Raw genomic sequence first — 22177 nt, 5'->3', positions numbered from 1 at the left:
TTTTCTTGCGTTCAATTTTAAATACAAAACAAATTATATTATATAATAGTAATCGTAATAAATAACATATTAATATTTTTTTTATAAATAAATCACGAGATTAATGATTTTCAAGTATTTTAAACAAATTTATAAGTTTTGTTTGTTTTGTTATCAATTTTTAAACATCAAACCTATGGTTATGAAAAGTCCGGTCGTCCGGAAAACTATTAGTTCCGTAGTCGATAAAAACACTGATACACTGTTAGGTCAAAAGATTGAGGACAGCGGTCACAGGTTTAGATTGGGTTCGGTCATCGGGTCCGGTACTTACGGTCAATTGAGACAGGGATTCAATTTGAATAACAATAACCAATTGGTTGCAATTAAATTAGAAAATAAGAGACACTCACAGTTGGACACTGAGTATAGATTCTATAAAGAGATTAACGATAGGATACGTGCGAAAGATCCCAACCTCAAGATTACCGATGGTTTCGCACGCATCGACTATTTCTGTCATTGGCGTCAATACAAAGTATTGGTGTTTGAGATGTTGGGTCGCAATCTCGGAGAAGCGTTTGTGGCGTGCGGTCAACAGTTTACATTGAAAACAGTTGTCTACATCTTTCTACAGCTATTGCAACGAATAGAGACCGTACACACCATTGGTATTGTGCACCGGGATATCAAACCAGAGAATTTTGTGTTAGGCTGTCCCGGCACTCGCCTACAAAACTGTATTCACATTATTGACTTTGGTTTGGCTGCGTTTTACATCAATCCCGATACTAAACGGCATATAGAAATGCAAAAGAAGGACAGTTTGCTGGGAACGGCTCGTTATATAAGTATTAACGGTCATTTGGGTAAAGAGCTATCCCGACGGGACGACTTGGAATCTATCGGCTATTTAATGATGTATTTTGTCAAACAGGGAAAGTTGCCGTGGAGTGGACTAAAAGCACCGACAGATAAGGATAGGTTTGAAATGATTTGTGAGTGTAAGAGAGCCACACCTATCGAGACGCTGTGTAATGGATATCCCGAACAGTTTGCCGAATATCTCCGCAAAGTCCGGTGTTTGCGCTTTAAACAGACACCCGATTACACGAGTCTTAAAAATATTTTCATCAAATTGTTTCATAGAGAGGGATGCGATGATGACGGACAGTATGACTGGAACAGTATATAAATTATTAATATTAATAACTACAACACTAATGACTGTATGAATTCATTTATTTTATTATTTATAAATATATAATAAAAAATTTTATAAGAATTTATTACAAAGATTTTAATAAGAATTTTTAAACCAATTTATAAATTTCTAGTAATTTTTAGAGTAATTCTATATTATATAGATTATGTTGAGTTGTCATTGAATATTAGGTTAGTTTGTGAGACCAACACAAGCTTAGGTAATGCGAACACTGATTCAGTTAATCCAGTACTATATGGGTTGGGTTGGGTTGGGTTACATTGAATTATTAAATATCAAATTAAAATTACACTGGTTAATTAGCTTAAAAATTAATTGTAACTCACGCGACAATAATACTTGAATTTTAAAAATATAGTAAATAATAAACGCTTGACAACAAGTAGGAGCTATACTACTATATATAATTCCCAATTATTTTACCTAATATTTGTCTTTTATTATCTTTGAAATGGTAACTGAAGAGGTTTTACCATTAATTTCTTATAAAAAGTCGTTAATTATATTGATTTGATTAAAATCGTTAAAAGTTTGTAATTCAAATTAGAATATTTTGATAATTTTTATTTACGTGACACATATATATAAATATATATATCAATAGTCCGATATATCATAATTAAATCGTATATATAAATAAATACATTTCCAAATATTACCGGTATAGTTGTATTGATTATGAATAACAATTACTTCAATTTAATTAAATGCCACTTAAATGGGTTTAAATTATATGGATTGATAGATACCGGTGCAAACACCAGTTTGATCAGTAAGACAACACTAGACACGTGTGGTTTAACACATTTAGTAAATAAAAATTCAGAGAAACTGTCGATGAAATGTAAGGGAATGGGAATTATATCTGTAATGACATTATTAGACGGTTTAGTCATTTCCATTGATCCCAACAATCAAATGCTAACAATCAATGTGACTGTCGTTGAAAACTTATGTCTCAAACCAAATGTTTTTATCATTGGCTTTGATTTTATGTATGAAAACAAATGCCAATTAAATTGTTTTAAAAAGTATCTCTATATGGGAACAACAAATATGAAAATTAAATATGTTAATAGATATTAAAGTTATAATGCTATCCGTAATAATTAATTAATTATCATAATAAACTAATAAAAATATTTATTTTCAATTTTATAAAAATTGTAATTTTGCTAAACATGATCTATTATAGAGATCCTATATTATACAATAATGCAGTTTTTTAATTACCGTTTAATTTGTATTTTACATTTTGAGATAAATTCTTTTATTTCCATAAAATTTATAAAAGTTTCCATTTTTTTTATTTTAATATACGGTACAGTATTTATCTTTTTAAATTCAATTTATAAATTGTAATAATAATTCATAATTCATGATTTTTCTACATTACTATCAATACATTGATAATAATTTAATACCGTATAACCATAACCTAACAATCCTATATTATTTTATTATCAATCAATATACGATATTAATATTAACCTTTCCTATCATTTAATGTTTTTTTAATTTCAATAGAGTATATACAAATATCTATTTTAATATTTAAAATTATTATTTATTAATATAAAGTTTGAGTTTCTTATTTGTTTAAGTAATATTCATTATTTTTAGAAAATTTGAATTAAAATACAGTTTAACAAATTAAAATTAATAATTTTTTAATATATATGAATTAATATATATATATATATATATAAACATAATAATTATCAGGAATCACATCAAAGATTTATCATTTTAAATCATTTACCGTAAGTGATATTTTTTATATCTCATATAAATCTAATACTTAACTACCGTAATAATTAATAAAGTTATTATTTGATTACTATTAATTACAATTAAATTCTCAAAATAATTCAATAGTATTTATTTTGAATTTATCTAAAGACTATTATGAGATGCATTTGAGACTTAATGATCACAAACTAATTCATCAGTTTTTAATTCAACCCTTAAGTGATAATAAAATGTGTTTAGATATTGATAAACAAAACTACATTACTTTATATACTGTATCTCATATATACAGGTTAGTAGAATAAACATTAAAAAATTCTAATATATAATATCATTAGCTATTATACAGTACTTTAAATAAAGTTAAATATAACGCAATATTAGGCAATAAATTACTTTATTAATTGAGTAATCAAAATATAAATTACTTTACATAATAATAGTGTATAATAATAAAAAATATAGTGATTGTTATTTAGTGTTTCACAAATTTGATAAAATAATACTAAAAATAGTTATATCAAAGTGTAAAATATAGTGAATTAAAAATTAAATAAAAAATATATAATAGCTAAAAACATATGATTGAAATTACTTTTTTTTGGTTAATTAAAGCAATATATTGTACTGTATTTAACAGATCAAGTGTACTATTAATGAGATTCAATGGTAAAAAATAACAATGAATTAAACTTATATCTCATTTGATTAGATAAATAGCAATCAATGGCACTTCGATGGCATAAACGATAAATGTGCGCTCAGTTATCTATGAACCATATATTAAGCCTCTAGACTGTCGGTTCGGTAGTCGTATTATAGACTAGATTTTGTGCCACCGCTTGATAACCCGGTTGGTAGTGATAACCGGCTTGTGTCGGATAATCTGTAGCACACATCGGACCCGTTACCTGAGGATTGGCAATCGTATGGGGAATGCCGTCACCCGTCAGTGCTGACCGTCTCTCTCGTTCGTAATTTCGGTAAAATATGAACACAAGAATGAAACCAATCAATGAGATGACCAATAATATGGTACCAGTTATTAGTAAAACGTTACCTAAAGACAAATGACGACACAGTTATTATCAATAAATTCAATAATTTATTTCTCATAAAAAATATATTAATATTTAAGTCAATAAACTTACTTATAGTTTGTGGACCTTTGAGAAAGCCATCGCTGGTGTGTCCGTGTCTTTCAGCAAAAACTTGATCTCTTTCGTGGACATCGCTGACAAATGCCCGAAACATACAGCCGGCTATCAATAGAAATATACCGAAAAATATGAAGAACATGGATGTGTGGCACGAGATGATGGCCGGAACCAGTTTGGTCGGTGCCGTACGATATGAACGACGGTATAATTGATTACCGCTGTAACGGTTCCAGTGATCACTTAAATTCATGGCCACTGATAACAGATGTTGTCTATAATATTTGAATCAAATAATATTACAATTAATCATAATTTGATTGTCACTCGTTTGGCGCGTGCGATGACAACACGTGCGATGACAACACATGCGATGATAAGACAATTGAGACCATAATGTGATGTCTGTTTGACCACAAAGTCATCACTAAATGCTTACCTAATTTGTCAGTCAATTACAACAAAATCTAATCAATAAAAACAATAAGTAATACAAAACATGAGATTATTTTTATAACAATTGTATTAATACTGTTGTTTAACACAAAAGTCATCCAAACATTCTATTTATACACTAATATCGTTGCTATCAATCAATGCAATAAACAGTAGAGTAGTGTTGAGTATATACTGTATATACAGTACAGTATTGTACTATTAATATATGGTATATATTAATACAGGTATAGTATTGTAATCGATATCAAAATTTTTAATATTAGTTTTCTTAGAATTAATTGTTCAATAATTATAAAAACTATTACAAATTACCGACAATTCATTATATATTATTTTATTATGTCTTTTATGTTATTATAATTAAATAGTGTTTACACTTCTAATAAATTAAATGATATGTTAATAACGGATATATCATTTAAAAAATATATCGGATATATAGTATCTACTATTATGTTACTAAATATTATATTTAATAATGTTATTAATTTGAATAAATTTGATGACATCGAAACTATTTGCTTATCGTTATAATCGTAAAAAGTTTGAATATATTTTTGTTAATACATTTTAGTTTATTTTAAACATTTAAATTTTAGTGATCATATTAACTTTTTAGTATATTTTTAAATAAATACAAAATTACATTTTATTAACAAAACAGTTATATTACACAAAAAATATTATTAAGAATTTAAAAAGTTATGGTTTGTAAAAATGAAATTGATTTACAGTAAAAGCAAATATATTTAATATTTTAAAGTATATGTATTTCCTAAACAATGTTATAGTTAAAGTTCAGACATTTCCATAATAATTGATAATCCTATTCATAGATGTATTTGCAATAATTTTAACAATTTTAATATAAATTATATAAAACAAATTTACCAGTTATTGGCGTCTACTGTACGGTATATTCACCGGTTTTGACGCATAAGTATATTATAACTTTTCTACGATAATATAAATGATTTATTTGTATAATTTATTATTAATTATTAGAAATATTTGATTCAATAAAAAATCTCTATAACATAATACACTATCAGTAAATGATTGAACACAAAAGTAAAAACATTTCATTTATTATATACAGTAGTATTATTTATTTAAAAAATGCATTTTTTATGAAATAAAAATATGGTATTTATTTACATAAAAATATTGTATTTTAAAAGTATTTAAAGCAATATTAACTGATTTATTGTGATCATAACTGTTTTCAAGATTTATTTACCAAAAATAATAATAATAATAATCAAACATAACATTTTATTACCTAAAGGGAAACTTATTAAATATTTTCAACAAAACTAAAGGATTAAATAATGGCATTCAGTTAGTCAATGAGGTACCTCTTAAACACATATATTTATTGCTAAACATTGTAACTACTGTAACATAGAATGAATAAATAACTAAAATTCATTACTTTTAAAACAAATATTAAATTCATAGAATTTTTAAATATCTTTAATAAAGATTTTTTTAGTTATTTATATAATTTTCTCAGAGCTTATTGTTGAAAGAATACCGCATTTTTAGTGATAACAAAAATTTCTAAAATGCTTTACAGAAATAATTAAATCAAATTTTAAATATTATATTTAACTTATTTATTATTTTTAATACTTTCACTCTTTTATATGAATATTTGTTTAATTGAAATTCAAAAACAAATTGCAAAAAAAAACAAATGGATAATCATTTTATAGAACAAATATTAACACAATTGACTCAAAATCTACTAAACATAAAAAATGCTGATAAATGATATAAAAATAATTGTTAACTAATAACAGAAAAGGTTATAATAATTTACAAAAAAAGCTCAAAGTTGCATAAATGTTATATAGCTAATCATAATTTAATTTTTATATTTAACAATTTAATAAATGAAATTGAAAAATACAAATAATATTATATTTTAGATTTATTTCGATTTTGTAATTAAATTATAAACTTATAAATATTTATCAAATGAGAATACATTAAGTTTTGTTATATCACTAATTATCACATAAAAAGTAAGAAAATTGTGATATAAAAGTAATAAAATGCATTAATTAGTTATTTAACTTAAAGTAAATGAAGGTTTTTGTGAACATGATATGAATAACATTTTAAATAAATTAATGACACTTTAATCAGACAAATATATTTTTAAACTACAAAATGTTATTTTAAAAAACAACACAAAATTATATCAATCTTTTAAAAGTTAACAAATTATCCATATTTTTAATTAACAATGCATTTAAAAAAAAGTAAATTGATTTTATCTAATATTATTGATTACAAAAACTGGATTTTTTAAATTTAAAAATTATTTTTAATTAAATTATATATATATATTATAGTACATACAAATAGTATATACTGTAAAACAAAACTTTTGTAAAATTTTAGTTTTTTTAAAATAAAGGATATCAAAACATTACATCAAAGTAGTTATTCAATAAATACTTTCACTAACTTTGTAAGTCTGGGCATTATATTAGTTAAAATTAGTGATTGAGTGGTCATTAACTTAAGCAAAACAGAAACTGAATTAAGTTTATTCAAAACAAATCAGTTTTGAATTCAATCATTTTTAGTCACACTTTTGTTTTCTTATAATCTGATAATTATTTGTTTAACTAAAGGGTTTGGTTAACAAAAAATTTGCATTTAGTATATCGGTATATATATTGCTAATAACCAAAAAACTTATTCAACAAAATACAAGTATCTAACTAAAAATGTTATGAAAAATCAACAACAAATAGTATTTTGTATTTCAACTATCAATACTATTAATTCAATGAGTTTAATGACATCATTGAACAGATTTATATCAATGTATATTTTGAAATAAATAAATTTAACAAATTTAAAATTAATTAATTTTTTAAGTTAAAATATAAATTGCTTTTACTTTTCTTATATAAAATATGTGAATTCTTAGTTTTGATAATTGTTAAAGTTGTTTAAATGATTTTTTATAATTGTTGTTTAAAATACATTTAAAACCTATTTAACAAATATTTATTATATAATTAATTAGCTTTGTTTAGTTGCTAATAATTTAGTTATTTCACTAAAGATATTTGATTAATTAATACTAGTTATTTAAAATTATATTAAAAATAAAATGAAAATTAATTAATTAAATATTATTTATTATTACTTTAGTTTTTACACAAACTACTTAAATGAATATCTTAATGTATAAAAATTTTTGAGTAATGCAAATTCACATTAAATTTTTTCTAAAAATATTTATGAAAATAATAATAAAATATTTATAACAATTTATTTTAAAAAAATATTTTAATGTCTATCCATTATTATTTGTTATTAAAAGGTCAATGTTATTATAGTAAGTCTTTATTTAGTGTATTAAATGTAAAAATAGTTGACATTTTTCAATGAATGCAATTTTTACTACATTGCATAAGTAATATGTAATAATTGTTAACATATTTATTTGCCATTATTATTACGTTAGCCCTATTCTAACTGTAACACAGAGTATATATGATATCACGAAATGATTATTTAAAAGTTCATATTATCACATGTTTGAAAGGGTTGATTCACTCAATAACTGTTATTTCTATATATTAAAACAAAATCTACTTTTATTTGTCTGTTATCATCGAAAGCTATAATTTTATATCAACAAATATTTTTATCATTACTCCCACTATTAATATACCAGTTATTTACACATTACTTCCTAAATGTGACTCTTTGTATGAAAAAATTGTATGAATTAATCAAATATTTTAACTGATTTGTGAATCGCTTTTTTGAAGGGATAATTGAATGTACTTTTTTGTAGAAAATAAAACAATTATGAGAGAGGAAACAATTGATGACTATTTGTTTTACAATTTAACTATTATTTTTCAAATGAATCTCTTTGGAACTTTGGATAAATTATGATAAATAAGTAATAAAATGATCAAACATTATGCCAAAAAAAATATACAGGAGGCGCTAAATTAAAAACTATAAATATTTGTTGGAACTTTGGATAAATTATGATAAATAAGTAATAAAATGATCAAACATTATGCTAATGTTTTCAATTGTATTTTATATACAGTGTATATACATGTCTATAGTATATCACTAGAAAATATTAGAATCATTTTGTATTTTATTTGAATTTCATTATTTTTAAATAAGCAATAGATATTAAATTATATATTATGTGAATTTGTGAAGTTTAAAACAATTATAATTATATCATACAATTCCTTAAATACAAATTTTATTTATTAATCATTTTATTACTTAAACATTAATACAGTGTTATCTTTCAAATTAGACATTTTTAATAATATTTTTTTATAAAGTTTTCCCTAAAATTTGATGACAATTATAATATTTAGAACAAATTTATCTAATTTATTACAACAATTAAGCTATAATTTTTTAATTTTTAAGTACACTAATAAATCAACATTTTATTTACTGCTAAATATATGTCAAATTAATTGTTGGCTTTACTTAAGAAATTTATTTTTAAATTAGTTAATAGAAAATAATGCTGTCTCAAAATTACATTATTTAATGTCAAATCAAATTAATGAGATAAATGTTTATGAATTTAGCACAATATAATAATAATACTGTATAATGTCGCCAACTAATATTTTTGTTTTAAGTTAATAGTAATTTTGAGCTAAACAATATTTAATTCAATTAAAAATTTTTAAATAAAATTTTTGCATTAGTTTACATTTTCTATAACTAAATATTTCAAAAAAAATTAATTTAGTTATAAAATAAACTATTTCAACATATTTTCAACACATTTTGATTAATTTAAATATTTTTTAAAAATAAAATCGACTGAGATATAATTTATAGCACAATAAAGTTATTATAAACAAAAATTAGATAATTAACATTAATATAAAATGACTTATTTAATTTTTTAGTGAATTAAATTAACATTTTATAACAAATGTGTTACTTTGTCTTTTTTAAACCAGTCATAACATTAATATTGTTAACAACAATCTGTATTTTATTAGTTATCTAATTACCTATATCCCAATATAAATTTACACAGTATATATAAATTTATATACAGGTGCGCACCCATACATTAGATATTTACTTAAAATAAAAACATTAAAATTTACAAACATTATAACAGTGACTATAAACATAATAAATCAATTAATTACATTTTTTATATAATAATGATATTTATTATTATTATTATTATTAAACGGATTATAATTTTTTTCAGATATACAGTAAAGTATAAAAAATAAAAAAGTTTATAGAATAATATCTAAATATAGTTTACTAATACAAACAAGAAAAAATGAAATTAAATTAATTCAAGAAACTTTATTATTTCATAAGTTTAATTGTATTTAAATTGTTTTTAATTTATAATGTTTTTATGTATTAGCAAAAAAATCATTTTATAAAGCATTGCATTATTAATGTTTTTCTAATATCAATGGATTTGTTTATTGCCGACAGTTATGCTCCACTTGAAGATCATATTAGCGATTGTTACACATTGTATATAAAATTAATGTTAAAAGTCATAAAGTGCTGTTAATATTAGTATTATTATTATTACATAGTATTTAATTAACATATTTTGTGGATTCCTTATATATTTCTATATACTGTAGTGCAATAATAACATTAAAATAAATGTTTTATTGTGTGTTACAATTATGGGCTGTAAATATAATAATTACCCTTTGGATACTAATATGCATTGATTTAAGTGACGAAAAATTTATCAAATACTTTAACATAATATAACATAACATACCGGTGCTCTCTTCAAGTTTGCCCCCATTTATCGGTAACTCCCAGCTTATAAAAAGCTATATATAAGACTTGTTTTGAGAGAATAGGATTCACTCGATAAACACATAGAGATGATCCTCACGACTACCACTATTCACAAGTGTCTCATTTGATAACCGTTTGATAATTGTGTTCATTGCCATTACATCAAACATTTTTTATCATTTAACATATTTGATTGATTTATTTATTGACTGTTTTATTTAACTATTACTTACGTTTCTTATTATTATTGGAAAATCTCATCGACAATAATCCTACGATATTATGTAAGTAATTGAAATTAAAAACATTATTATTATTATTCTAATTAGCATGTTTAATATTATTGTATTGACTAATTTTATAAAATACATTTTATTTATATTTACTGTAAACTTGTTTATTTAAATGACTTATTTAAATGTGATAATTTTTTTTTTAATTTCGCTGAAATTGTCAAACATTAAAATGATTTATACTATTGAAGGTTTTTTTTGTTTAAAATTATATTTAAAATGAAATTGATTATATTTTTATTATTAAAAATTGTTTTTAATCAATCTAGATTTATATTTAAAGTTTAGAAAATGTCAAATATTAAATATCCAACTATATATCAAACAAAAACTTTGTATTATTAATAATTAGATAAATTATAATAAACAGGGATTTCATTAGAAAATTAAGTAAATACAATGTTTGTTAAGAAATATGACGCGATTTTTAGTGACTTATCGATTGTCATAATTATTATAAACACTTTAGAAAAAAGTATCACTTAATTAATGACAAAATTAATATTAATTATCGATAAACAGATGTCATTTCAAATAAAAGTAATAATATATACATATAATGTTTTACAGATTAGCAATAAAAAACTAAACTATGTTTTCTTCTAATAATAATTATTTATTTTTTTCTCCTTTTAAAAAATTCAAGTAAATTATTGCATCACTGGTGTAGTAATATTAATATACACTGTAGTGGTTGTACAGTGTGGCTGCCGGTGCTGGTTTTGACGGAGTGTCCTTCATGGTCATTGAGCTATTATAGGCATATAAAGCTCTGCATTGCTTTAGTTTTTTGGTTATATTTTCTAATGCTTACAATCTCTGAGAGACGACTTTATAGTGAATGTTGAAACAACTATCAGTATATAAGAGTTGATGCAAAAAAATCATCTCATCTTTTAACTCACAAATCATTTGGCAACTGGTTTAGGGATAGACTCGACTCCTCATTCATATTGAGATAAGTGGTGTTTGATATGATATTTGACTGCAAAATAGTGGAGCAATTCGTAGTCACTATCATATAAAGTCTCAAAGAAATAGAAAGAAGAAGAAGAAGACGAAAAAAAGTTTATTTCAATAGTTTTTTGGTCCAAATCTGGTTCACTCTCTGATTAACTCTTCGTTGTCGTCTTCTGTGAGAAAATTTGAAATTAAATCAACATTTGATTTCTTCAATGAATAAGTGTTGTCATAAAATCACAAGTTTTTTGTCAACAATATTAACTGTAATTCAGTTTTTTGAGCTCAAGTTTTGAAGAAAACTCTTATAAAGAATTTATATTATTATTTTTGTTATATATTTTTTTTTTAAATGTGAATGTTTTTGTTAAAAGTATATATTTATATATAATTAGCATATTTTTCAATTGATGAGTTGTTTAAATCGACATAATTATAATAATAATGGATACAAAATTATATTTTTGGTCAACTATAAGGACGGGTTGTTTAATACTATTGTATATCGCAATAGTTATTCGACAAATAAATTGTCTCAAACCTAATGAATCTCTTTTGGCGTCTCAACACTTCTCTCGTATCCTAAAAGAGGCCAAATGTCAGCAACCGGTGCCCCGTGTGGTCAACATTCAAGAGTTGTTTCCATCGGCCACTAAAAAATATATACCGCACTGTACTTTAATGCACTTTTGTGGCTACGATACCGGCTGTTGTCGTCAAGAAAACGAACGGTGCGTTCCTAAGACTGTTCAAGACGTCGACCTATACTTCTTTACTGTTGAACTCACACCAAGAGGTCAGCGGAAAGGCGTTGAAATGATAACAATGCAAAACCATACGGAATGCATGTGTCAACCCATTAACGACAGTCCCCGATAAAAGACTTTATAATAGAAAATATTTGTATTTTTTTTTTGTTTTTTTCAATCATTTTTTAATTAATTAATTCATAATTCATTGGTTATTTTATTTAATATTTATTTTATTTATTTATTCATTTAATCATTTATTTAGCTCTCACTTTATTTGTGTGTATTATTTATTATGTGATATAAAATATATCTTTATTTGTTAATTTATGATAAATTAATTAATTGCCAATTAAATGATCATTATATTTGTTTTAAATATATTTATTAAACTTTAAAAATAAATTAATATTTGATTTAAAAAGTAAAAATAAATTTCATTTCTATATTTTAAACATTTAACAAATCTTTTTAATTGATAGTTTTTTGATCAATTTTTGCTAAAAATATCTAAAACATGTTTTAGCACACAGTTACTGTATGTATATCACAAGGAGTACGGATGTGCATTAAATTATATGCGGCATAAAATATGTTTCAAAAATGCCAAACTTTTTTAAACTACAATAAAAAATATTTTAAAAACTTATCTAAATTTATATACAAATCTAAAATTTATTATACAATTTATCAAATATTTTGAAAGATCTTTAATATAAAATTAATCACTTTTTCCGAGAAGAGGATCTGCTTTGTCTTTAGATACAAATAATCACATTTGATTTATACAGTAATATGAAATTTTTTACAGGTATTTATTTTAAGATTTTTCAATAGCTGTTAAAATATACAATACAATACTATACTATAGTTTGTTTTAAGCAATATGTTTTTACATTGTTTTCATTAAGTAACAGTAATAGAGCATATTTAACACTTTAAAAATTAATATAATTTTTTTTAGTATACAGAAAGTATAGTATTTAAAAATAAATTTTAAGATTACAATTATTTTTATTTTGTTTTTTAGTTTATAACAGTGATAAATATGTTATATTTATAGAAAGTTAGCTAAAATTAATATTGAATGTACAAATTATTATAAAACACTTACATAAAACTAGTTATAGTTATAATTAAATTTAACACATAAATTATTTGATAGTTACACTGTATTTGTAATTTTAAACACGAAATAGTTGAATATTATTATACTGTTTTTATTTTATATATAAATTTATACTTTACAAGAAAATATATAATTTTAAAATATATTTTTAAAGACAAATAGCATCGACTAATAGTCTACTTTAAAAATAGTTTTGCAAATATATATATTTTATTAAATAAACGACAAATTTATATATAAATAGATTTACTAATTGTATTGGGAAATAGAAATTTCGTTAAAAATATAAGTAAATTTCTAGAAATTTTATGTGTAAATTTATTTCTATTGAAGTTTCATTATAATCTATAAATATTCTATTATTATTTAAAAATTTATAAACCATTACTTTTAATTATATTTATTATTTTTTACTATTTATTTACAGTACATTGTTTTATTTAAATAATATTATTAAACATATTATAATATATATGTTGATTTGGTTATAAATTAATAATAAATAGTTATGAAAAACTCATATTAACTGTATAAATGATTTACATTTGATTTTGCTTGGCTAACTTTTAATTTATTATATATTTTTAATATTTAATTTTATCAATATCTCGTAAATTAATAATTTATAAGAGAAAGTAATTTTAATTTTTTTTATTTGTCTACATTTAAATACAAGAAAATATATACTATAAACACTGTTAATGAAAATTTCAGGAAAGAGTAATAAAATAGAAAGGAAGTGATTCTCCAAAAATTCAAACCAAATCTAATATTATTAACAAATATAATAAATAAAGAAAATATGTTTATTCAATGAATTTCATAGAAAATATAAATATTATGTATAGTATGTCATAATTGCAAGACTTTCGACTTTTTGTGCAATGAATATAATTAAGATAACAATGAACTCAACTTACAATACAAACCGTTGAAAATATTAATTAAATAAAAATAATAAATGAAATGTTTTATCGACTTTTCATCTAAACTATTTGAATCATCCTTTTTTCACACAATTTTTATGGGAAAATAACCGTTTGTATTATTATCTAAATGATAATCATTTTTATTATTATTATAGTCTAAGTTGAGAAATGAACAAAATGTCACTAAATATCAATAGAAACAATTTTTTAGGTGAAAGGGTTAACGTGAAAGCAAATACAGTATAAATTAAATAATTTTACACAATATTTTGATTTATAAATAATAATTGTTAAAATGTTAATAACGATTCTACTATTTATAACATTTTCATTAATAATTAAATGTTGATTAAAAATTATACATAAATATGATATGTTTGCTTAAAAATTTTATTTAATATTATAAATATTTATTTTATAAATTTTATAAAAATAAAGAATAAAATAGTGAAAAAAATATTATTGTGAAAATTCAATTGATTTTATGTTATAAAATAAAATTCTATTTTAATTATTATCAAAATTTTTATTTAGTGTTTTCTGGATTATATTTAATTTTAAAGAATAAAAACAATAATTAAATTAACTAATTGCTTTTATTTAAACTATTATCTATATTACCATTTAATTCAATAATTAACTAATGCAATAAAATAAATTAAATATACTTTATTGAGATTGTTTATATTATTGTTATACCTTTAAGATAAAATTCATTGCCAAACAAAATTTAAACAATTTAAACTTTATATAATAATTAAATTTTTAGATATTAATAACTTTTCTATAGATAAATATTTACACTTATTAGTTGTCGCCACTTTGTCGGATAATAATATAATTGGATTTAAAATTAAAAAATATTTTTACAGAATTCTAATAATATTTTTATAAATTAAATAAAATGAATTTTTTGAGTTTTTTTTTTGCCATTTATCTATTTTGTTAAATAAATATTTTTTATTTCTATGTTTTCAAAAAAATAAATCATAAATTTTTCAGTTTTAAAAATTTAAGACTTAAACACAAATAGCTTTTAAAGTGAATAATAATTTATAGATAAAACAGTTGTTTAATAATAATTTCAATGTTCAATAGCAAAAATAGTTGTAAAGTGTGCTCTATATTTGTATCAATGCGAGTCATGCTTTTTAGTTTTTGTTTATATCATTATTATAATTACAAAACCAATAATAAAAAACATAATAAATAGATTAATGGATTATAAGATAGTTAAACATTGATATCCTTTTACAGTAAAGTCCGGTACCGTTACTCACAAATATATATAATAGTCATCAGCGGAGATAAATTAAGGACAAAAGGAGTCGAAAGAGTTAAATCTATTACAACATCATTAGGTTTCAGTGTATTATTATTATATTTTTTAGTAATTGTATTACGAGTTTAATTTACAGTATAACGGAAATAAAAGAAAAACAATTTTTAAAAATATTTTGTAACTTTTCTGAGAAATTGTTGAGAAAAAATAAAATTTTATACTATTTGTATCTTAAATAATAGAAAATTGAGTTTAGGTTTGTCGGTTAATGTATATGTTTGTGACCTTATTTTTAAGTCTATGATGAGTCGATTTTGTATGCATTCAAAGACATTATTTTCTATATATATGTTAATGACATGACTTTGAAAAAGTTTGCTCCAAATTAAGCCTTTTTTATTCAGTAATACCTAATATTATATTAATTTAAATGAGAGTAAAATGTAAGGTTCATTAACAAGGAATTGGCAAACTGTTAGTTTGAATATCGATTTACGTTAATATCACTTGAATTTTATTATAGATTTTTATTACTTTTGCTGGATATTCAATTGCGTCAATAATAGTACAAACTATGATTATCATTAAATTATTAAAAATAATGTATACACTGTTTATACTATAAACTTTATAGTATTATAACAATGTATGCGAATATTGTATTATAAACATATTGAAATAATTTTTTTTATAAAACTATATTTTATTAGTTATAATTATTACTTTCTAAAATAAGTAATCAAATCATAAACTTTCTTATAGCTTGTCTTATGATAGCCAAAGGCGTCTAAACATATATGATATATAATTTAAATAATTTTTTTTTATAAACTTTGATATAACAAACAACAATTTTATTTTCAATAACTTTTAATAATATTAATAATAATACATGTATTATCAATTTTAAAGTCAATGATTTAATTTATTTGGCCAACTATTGTCTTGGATTTTTATAAATTTATTTTGTAGTTTACACCTAATGGGAGTGTAGGCACTCCTTAAAAAATTTATTTAAAGCACGGATATGTTTTTACTTTTTAATGGATTTACGGTTTAATCAAATTTATTGTAGACCTATTATATAAAATAAGGTATAATTTAATGTTTAATAAAAATGTCTAATATTTTGTAATTAATTTTATTTATTTGATAAATAATTGCTAAATTTTGAAAGTAAATATTCAAATATGTCTATATTAATATCCAATTTATAATTTATAGTAATTTTATTATAATATTAATAAAAATAAAAATAATAAAAGTCTAGAGTGCAAATTTGACTAAATTATAAAAATAAAACATAATAATAATTATCTTCAATAATGCTATTTATATGAAATAATTTTTAGTAATTTAAATAAAATAACTTAAATCAAATTTTAATAAAATCATGAAATCATTTATTATTATGTGCAAATATACTACAAAAAATACTTATAAATGTAATTTTATATAATATAATATAATTTATAATAAACAAATGTATTGAAAAATAATTAGTAAACATTTTATCATTTATAACAAGTAATAAAAATAATAATTTCAAACATTAGCAATTGTACAGTAATATTAAACTATTGTTAATTACAATATTAGACAATTTATTTATGTTTATAAATATACCTATAATTTATTAAACATTAAATATTATGTTTAATAATTATATATAAATAATTATGTAATTTATTTTAAAATTAAATTACAATAAAACATAATATTAAATTATTTAAATTAAATTAAGCATAATTTTTAATAATCTATAGTATAATTGCAATTTCAATATAAAACATTATATAATATGTGTCGACCTTCAGTTAGGTCTGGCCTCAAGTTCAAGGATTTTTGGTACCAAAAGAGCCGTTTGAATGGCGTTTAGCTGTAAAATCATTGAAAACACAATCATTAATGGGTATTATTGAAATTTAAAATTAGTTTTCAAATAAAATAGCATTAAGTTTTTTATTAAAATAGACTGATTTTACTTTTTTTGGGAGCGAAAAAAATGCTAATCATTGACTGCTGGCAGCAATTTTTTTTATCATTATTTGTATGGATGAGTGTCTTAAAACACTTTTTTTGCATTTCCATCAAATAATTTTACGAAAATTCCGTGTTTTGAATGGTAATCAAGACGTGTATAAATAATAAAAAAGATTTTGTATTTGATTTTAAGTACTGACTTTCAAAATAAATATATAGTAATAGCAAAATGCAATACAAAAATTAAGTTTCATTTTCATTAAAAACTTTGTCGCCGACTCTTAAACATGTTTTTATGTATAAATCAACAAATTTATGGTTTATATAATGTTTTTGAAACAAATATAATTTTATTTTAACATTTTATAACATCGTATTTACAAATAATGTGAGTTTTTATTTTTAGTTATTATTATTATTATTTTAGTAAATATTTGCCGGTTCATTATAATTCTAATTATACAATATTTACAGTAAATATTGTTTGTCTATATTATTGTTTAATAATTTTTTTATATCAACAAAATCAATCAATTTTTGTTATTATTTTATGAGCTAGCCAATTTTATAAATATTTTATGTTATTATTTTAAATAGAATAAAATTAAATTAAAATATTTTACCAAAACGTAAAACTAGTTTTATGGCTATAGTGACCAACAAATATTTAATAAATACAAGAAATTTAACAATTATTGTCTGATATTTAAACTTAATATAAATAAATATTTTAATATAAATATTCTGAATTAGAACTTATTTTTTTATTAATTAATTGAATTTTGGTTTAGTTTGACTTTTAAAAAAACAAATATTGTTATTAATAATTCTATGTTAATTAAAATATTAATTAACCAAATTTTAAACTTAAAATATAAAAATAGTCAATTGTCAATTGTGAATGCTCATTTGGCACTTTTTTGTAATAATTATCAAATTGATGTAATGTCCAAACAAATCGTACGTTTTGGTCATTATATTTGCGTCCATTTATAGCTAACATTAATTTTAAATGTAATTCAATCGTAACCTTAGTAGTAGTAGTACTGTATAAATAATTCTTAGCTATTCTACAGTTTTGTTTGAATTTATTATATTAATATATAAAATAGTTTTCCATAGAATTTGAATATAACTAATTTATTTGAAATAAATTTCTGTAAAAATATTTAATAAATCAATATTGTTGATGAAATGAATTGAAATAAATTGTTGTTGTATTCAAAACATAATTGTACGTGATCATTTTTTTTGCTTATTTACAACTTTTGTAAAATGTTTTTAAAGGTCTGTATATTTTTTTAATTTTGAAGATATCAATAATAAAATATTTTAAAGACATATTGTTAAATCTGTAATGTATGTATATTATATAGATTTTAATATAGATAAATTAGCTTGATTAATTATCAATTCTATATGTTATATGTTTTGAAATATTATACGCAATAAATATACATTATATATTAATGTTTCATAAAATATTGGAAATAAATTTTTTAAAATTTATTATTTATAATTGATTTCTGACAGATTATCTTATCGATTGATGACTTAATAAAATTAAAAAATTGTTAACAAGATCTCTAAATAAAATGTTTCAATGAAATTAACTTTTTTTCAATTTACACAACAAGTAAATATGGAAACAAATAAAATAAAATTGCATTAATTGTTTTAATTATTTTTTATGTATCATTTTAGATGAAAATCATGTCTCCGATAAAATGGATTTGTTTAACATTTACAATATATTTACAAATAATTGATTTGTCAATTAGTTCAATATCTAGCAATGATTCATTGTTGGCCAGTCAACACTTTAGTCGTATAGTCAAAGAAGCCAAATGTCATCTACCGGTGCCCAAAGTCATACACATCAGCGACTTTATACGTTCGGCCAAAAAAAAGTTTGTACCGCACTGTACACTACTTCACGTTTGCGGCCATTTTTCCGGGTGTTGTCTTCAGGAGAATGAAGAATGTGTGGCCAAAAGTGTAGAAGAGGTCACACTTTACTTTTGGGTCATTGAGTTGACATCGGATGGCAAACAAAAGAAAGGTGTCGAACACATAAATATGAAGAACCACACGGAGTGCCAGTGCCTGCCTATCAATTATGACACTCCCAGATAAGTATAATTATAATCTATGTACCCATGTATATAGGGTACCAACTCTTATACAATACAGTCTATGCTGTATATAAAGTACATAAAATACAAACTCTATATAAATACATACATATTTACATGTCATCCAACCATCTCATTAAGTTTGTCCATCATATCAAATATTATATTAATTATTAATTGATTTTAATATTATAAATCATTATGTGTTAATATTGTATGTATTTTTATATACATTATAATAAACTATTATAGATTAATGACTTTATAATTATTAATTTTAAAAAATTGTTTACAAAATATAAACAATAAAAACTTAATACAGTATAAGGTATGCTGTAATTAAAAAAAATTAGTAATTGTAATTTTATCTGATTTTTTAATAAAAATTTTGTGAACTGATAATTTGTTAATTATGTATACAATAATTTACAACAATGAGGAAGTAGTGTAAAACTATATCAGATTTAATGATATCTTAATTAAAGAATAAAATTTAAATAATTTTTATTAAATAAATTGTATTTTAATTAGTGAAAGTTGTATAAAAAATTAATAAACATTAAAATAATAAATACGTTCATTTGATATAACCTTAACCTTATTTTTTGCTTTGAGAAGGTTATCAATTAATTAAATTAAATTTTTAAAACTAATTATGTCTTAAAATATAAATAAGTTGAAGATTACTGCAAAATAAATAAATTGTTATATAAATTCTGGGTATTTGTTGGAAAAATATTTCTTTGGAAATAATTTCAATAATTGTGAAAATTTAATTTATGCAGATATATAAAAATATAAAACAGTTATTAATCAAAAAATAATAAGAAGAAGAAAATATAAATTATTAAATTTTATTAAAGTTAGTTATATTGAATGAGATACTGAGCTGACAATCCTAATGGTCAACAAATTTCATTTGTTTCAATGGTCTGAACCCCAGACAAGTTGATAGTAAGTTGCAAAGTATGGTATGTTTCCATAAATTATATATTTTTAAAAGTTTAATGTCTAGCATATCATATGCTGCATATGGTTTAGACAGTTGTAGGTATAGACTCTGTACACTATAGATAGCTTGAGGCTCATGTGTATCCCAGTTTGATACTACATATTAGAGTTAAGGATGTCAATGGATTTACATTAATAGATGATCTCCACCTCAGGCTTTTAATTAGCAGCTATGGTAGGCCTCCAATGATTGTTTGCTTTATTATTATTAATAAATTATTAGTTATAAAATAGACAGCTATTTGACAGTATGTTTAAAACTAAAATTACACGATAAAAATAAAATAAAAATTTCGGTGAATTATATGTTAACTGATGTTTCAAGGAAACGGATAAATGTTTAATAAATTACAGTATTATTATTATTATACTACTATTGGTTTAGTTTATATTTTCAACAAAAACTTGATAAGAATATTAATATACTAATGAAAATGTATTAATATTAAGTTAATAGTATTTCATTAAATAAATAATATTTTGCATAACATATAAATTTGGGTTTTGACATATTAACGATCAATTAACTAATGTTAACTAATTTTTTATAAACTTACTGTACAATACTCTTAATTATTTATATTTTTATAATTTTGTTTTATTTGAAAATTTGACAAAAGTTATTGTGATAATGAGAATACTATATTATAATTTGAATATAAAATATAATAATATTTAGAAATTAATATACTGTAGTTACTACAGTGTAGTATAATAAGATGCATTGCATAGCAACATATATAGCAAAAATAGTATTGAATTTCTTTAATTGTTGATAACATAAAAATCTAATAATAAATTATAATTAAATATAATCTTAAATATTACAATGCTATTATTTATAATTTATTGTAATATTATAAATTTCACTAATAGATTAATCAAAATTATTTAATATCTAATTGATTATTATAAAAAATTTGATATCTTATTTTGATCGTTGATTTTGAAATATTAAAATTCTTCTAAAAAATAATCAAACCTTGAATTTGTTACTCAAAGAAACTATCAAATGATTATCAAAAACATGTTTTTATATTTAAATTAAATTTAGTAAAATACTGCTAATACAGTAGCAATAAATATTTGTATTTTACAATATTATATTTTTTTAAAAGTCCAGAAAACTATAGATAACTTTACTTTTAATATGAAAAAATATTACTTTTCAATTAACGTAAATAAATCATAATTATAGCTTAAATTAATAAAATAAATTCAAATGAAATAAACATTGACATCAAATAAAGTGAATATTTCGCAAAAAAAAGATATTTTGATAAACAGTAGTATACTTACAAAAGTTGTTTT

At 21.4% G+C, this 22177-nt stretch overlaps 4 protein-coding genes across 5 annotated transcripts; 3 read left to right on the top strand and 1 right to left on the bottom strand.

Moving 5' to 3' along the window:
- The first annotated feature begins 175 nt into the window (after positions 1-175).
- On the top strand, positions 176-1174 carry LOC128966538 (casein kinase I-like). The gene has a single exon (XM_054313388.1). The coding sequence runs from the start codon at positions 176-178 to the stop codon at positions 1172-1174; it is 999 nt and encodes a 332-aa protein (XP_054169363.1).
- A 2391-nt stretch (positions 1175-3565) lies between these two features.
- LOC128952207 (uncharacterized) lies at positions 3566-10550 on the bottom strand. Of its 2 annotated transcripts, XM_054297558.1 has the most exons (4): positions 10373-10550; positions 4553-4580; positions 4108-4388; positions 3566-4016 (listed from the first exon to the last, which is right to left on the bottom strand). In XM_054297558.1, the coding sequence occupies exons 3-4, from the start codon at positions 4364-4366 to the stop codon at positions 3748-3750; spliced, it is 528 nt and encodes a 175-aa protein (XP_054153533.1). In that variant the 5' UTR covers positions 4367-4388; positions 4553-4580; positions 10373-10550; the 3' UTR covers positions 3566-3747. The 2 variants fall into 2 exon arrangements, with proteins under 2 accessions (XP_054153533.1, XP_054153532.1); XM_054297557.1 differs by lacking the exon at positions 10373-10550 and having other exon boundaries at positions 4553-4695.
- A 1511-nt stretch (positions 10551-12061) lies between these two features.
- LOC128952446 (snake venom vascular endothelial growth factor toxin barietin-like) lies at positions 12062-12527 on the top strand. The gene has a single exon (XM_054297846.1). It carries the CDS (start codon positions 12093-12095, stop codon positions 12525-12527), a length of 435 nt encoding a protein of 144 aa, XP_054153821.1. The 5' UTR covers positions 12062-12092.
- A 6906-nt stretch (positions 12528-19433) lies between these two features.
- Positions 19434-19984, top strand: LOC128966537 (uncharacterized). The gene has a single exon (XM_054313386.1). The coding sequence runs from the start codon at positions 19434-19436 to the stop codon at positions 19854-19856; it is 423 nt and encodes a 140-aa protein (XP_054169361.1). The 3' UTR covers positions 19857-19984.
- The last annotated feature ends 2193 nt before the right edge of the window (positions 19985-22177 follow it).

This window comes from Oppia nitens, unplaced genomic scaffold (genome assembly GCF_028296485.1).
Source record: "Oppia nitens isolate AA-2021 unplaced genomic scaffold, nextdenovo-longstitch-racon4-pilon3 scaffold1_pilon_pilon_pilon, whole genome shotgun sequence".
Lineage (NCBI taxonomy): Eukaryota > Metazoa > Arthropoda > Arachnida > Sarcoptiformes > Oppiidae > Oppia > Oppia nitens.
This window is presented reverse-complemented; position numbering and strand designations above follow the sequence as displayed.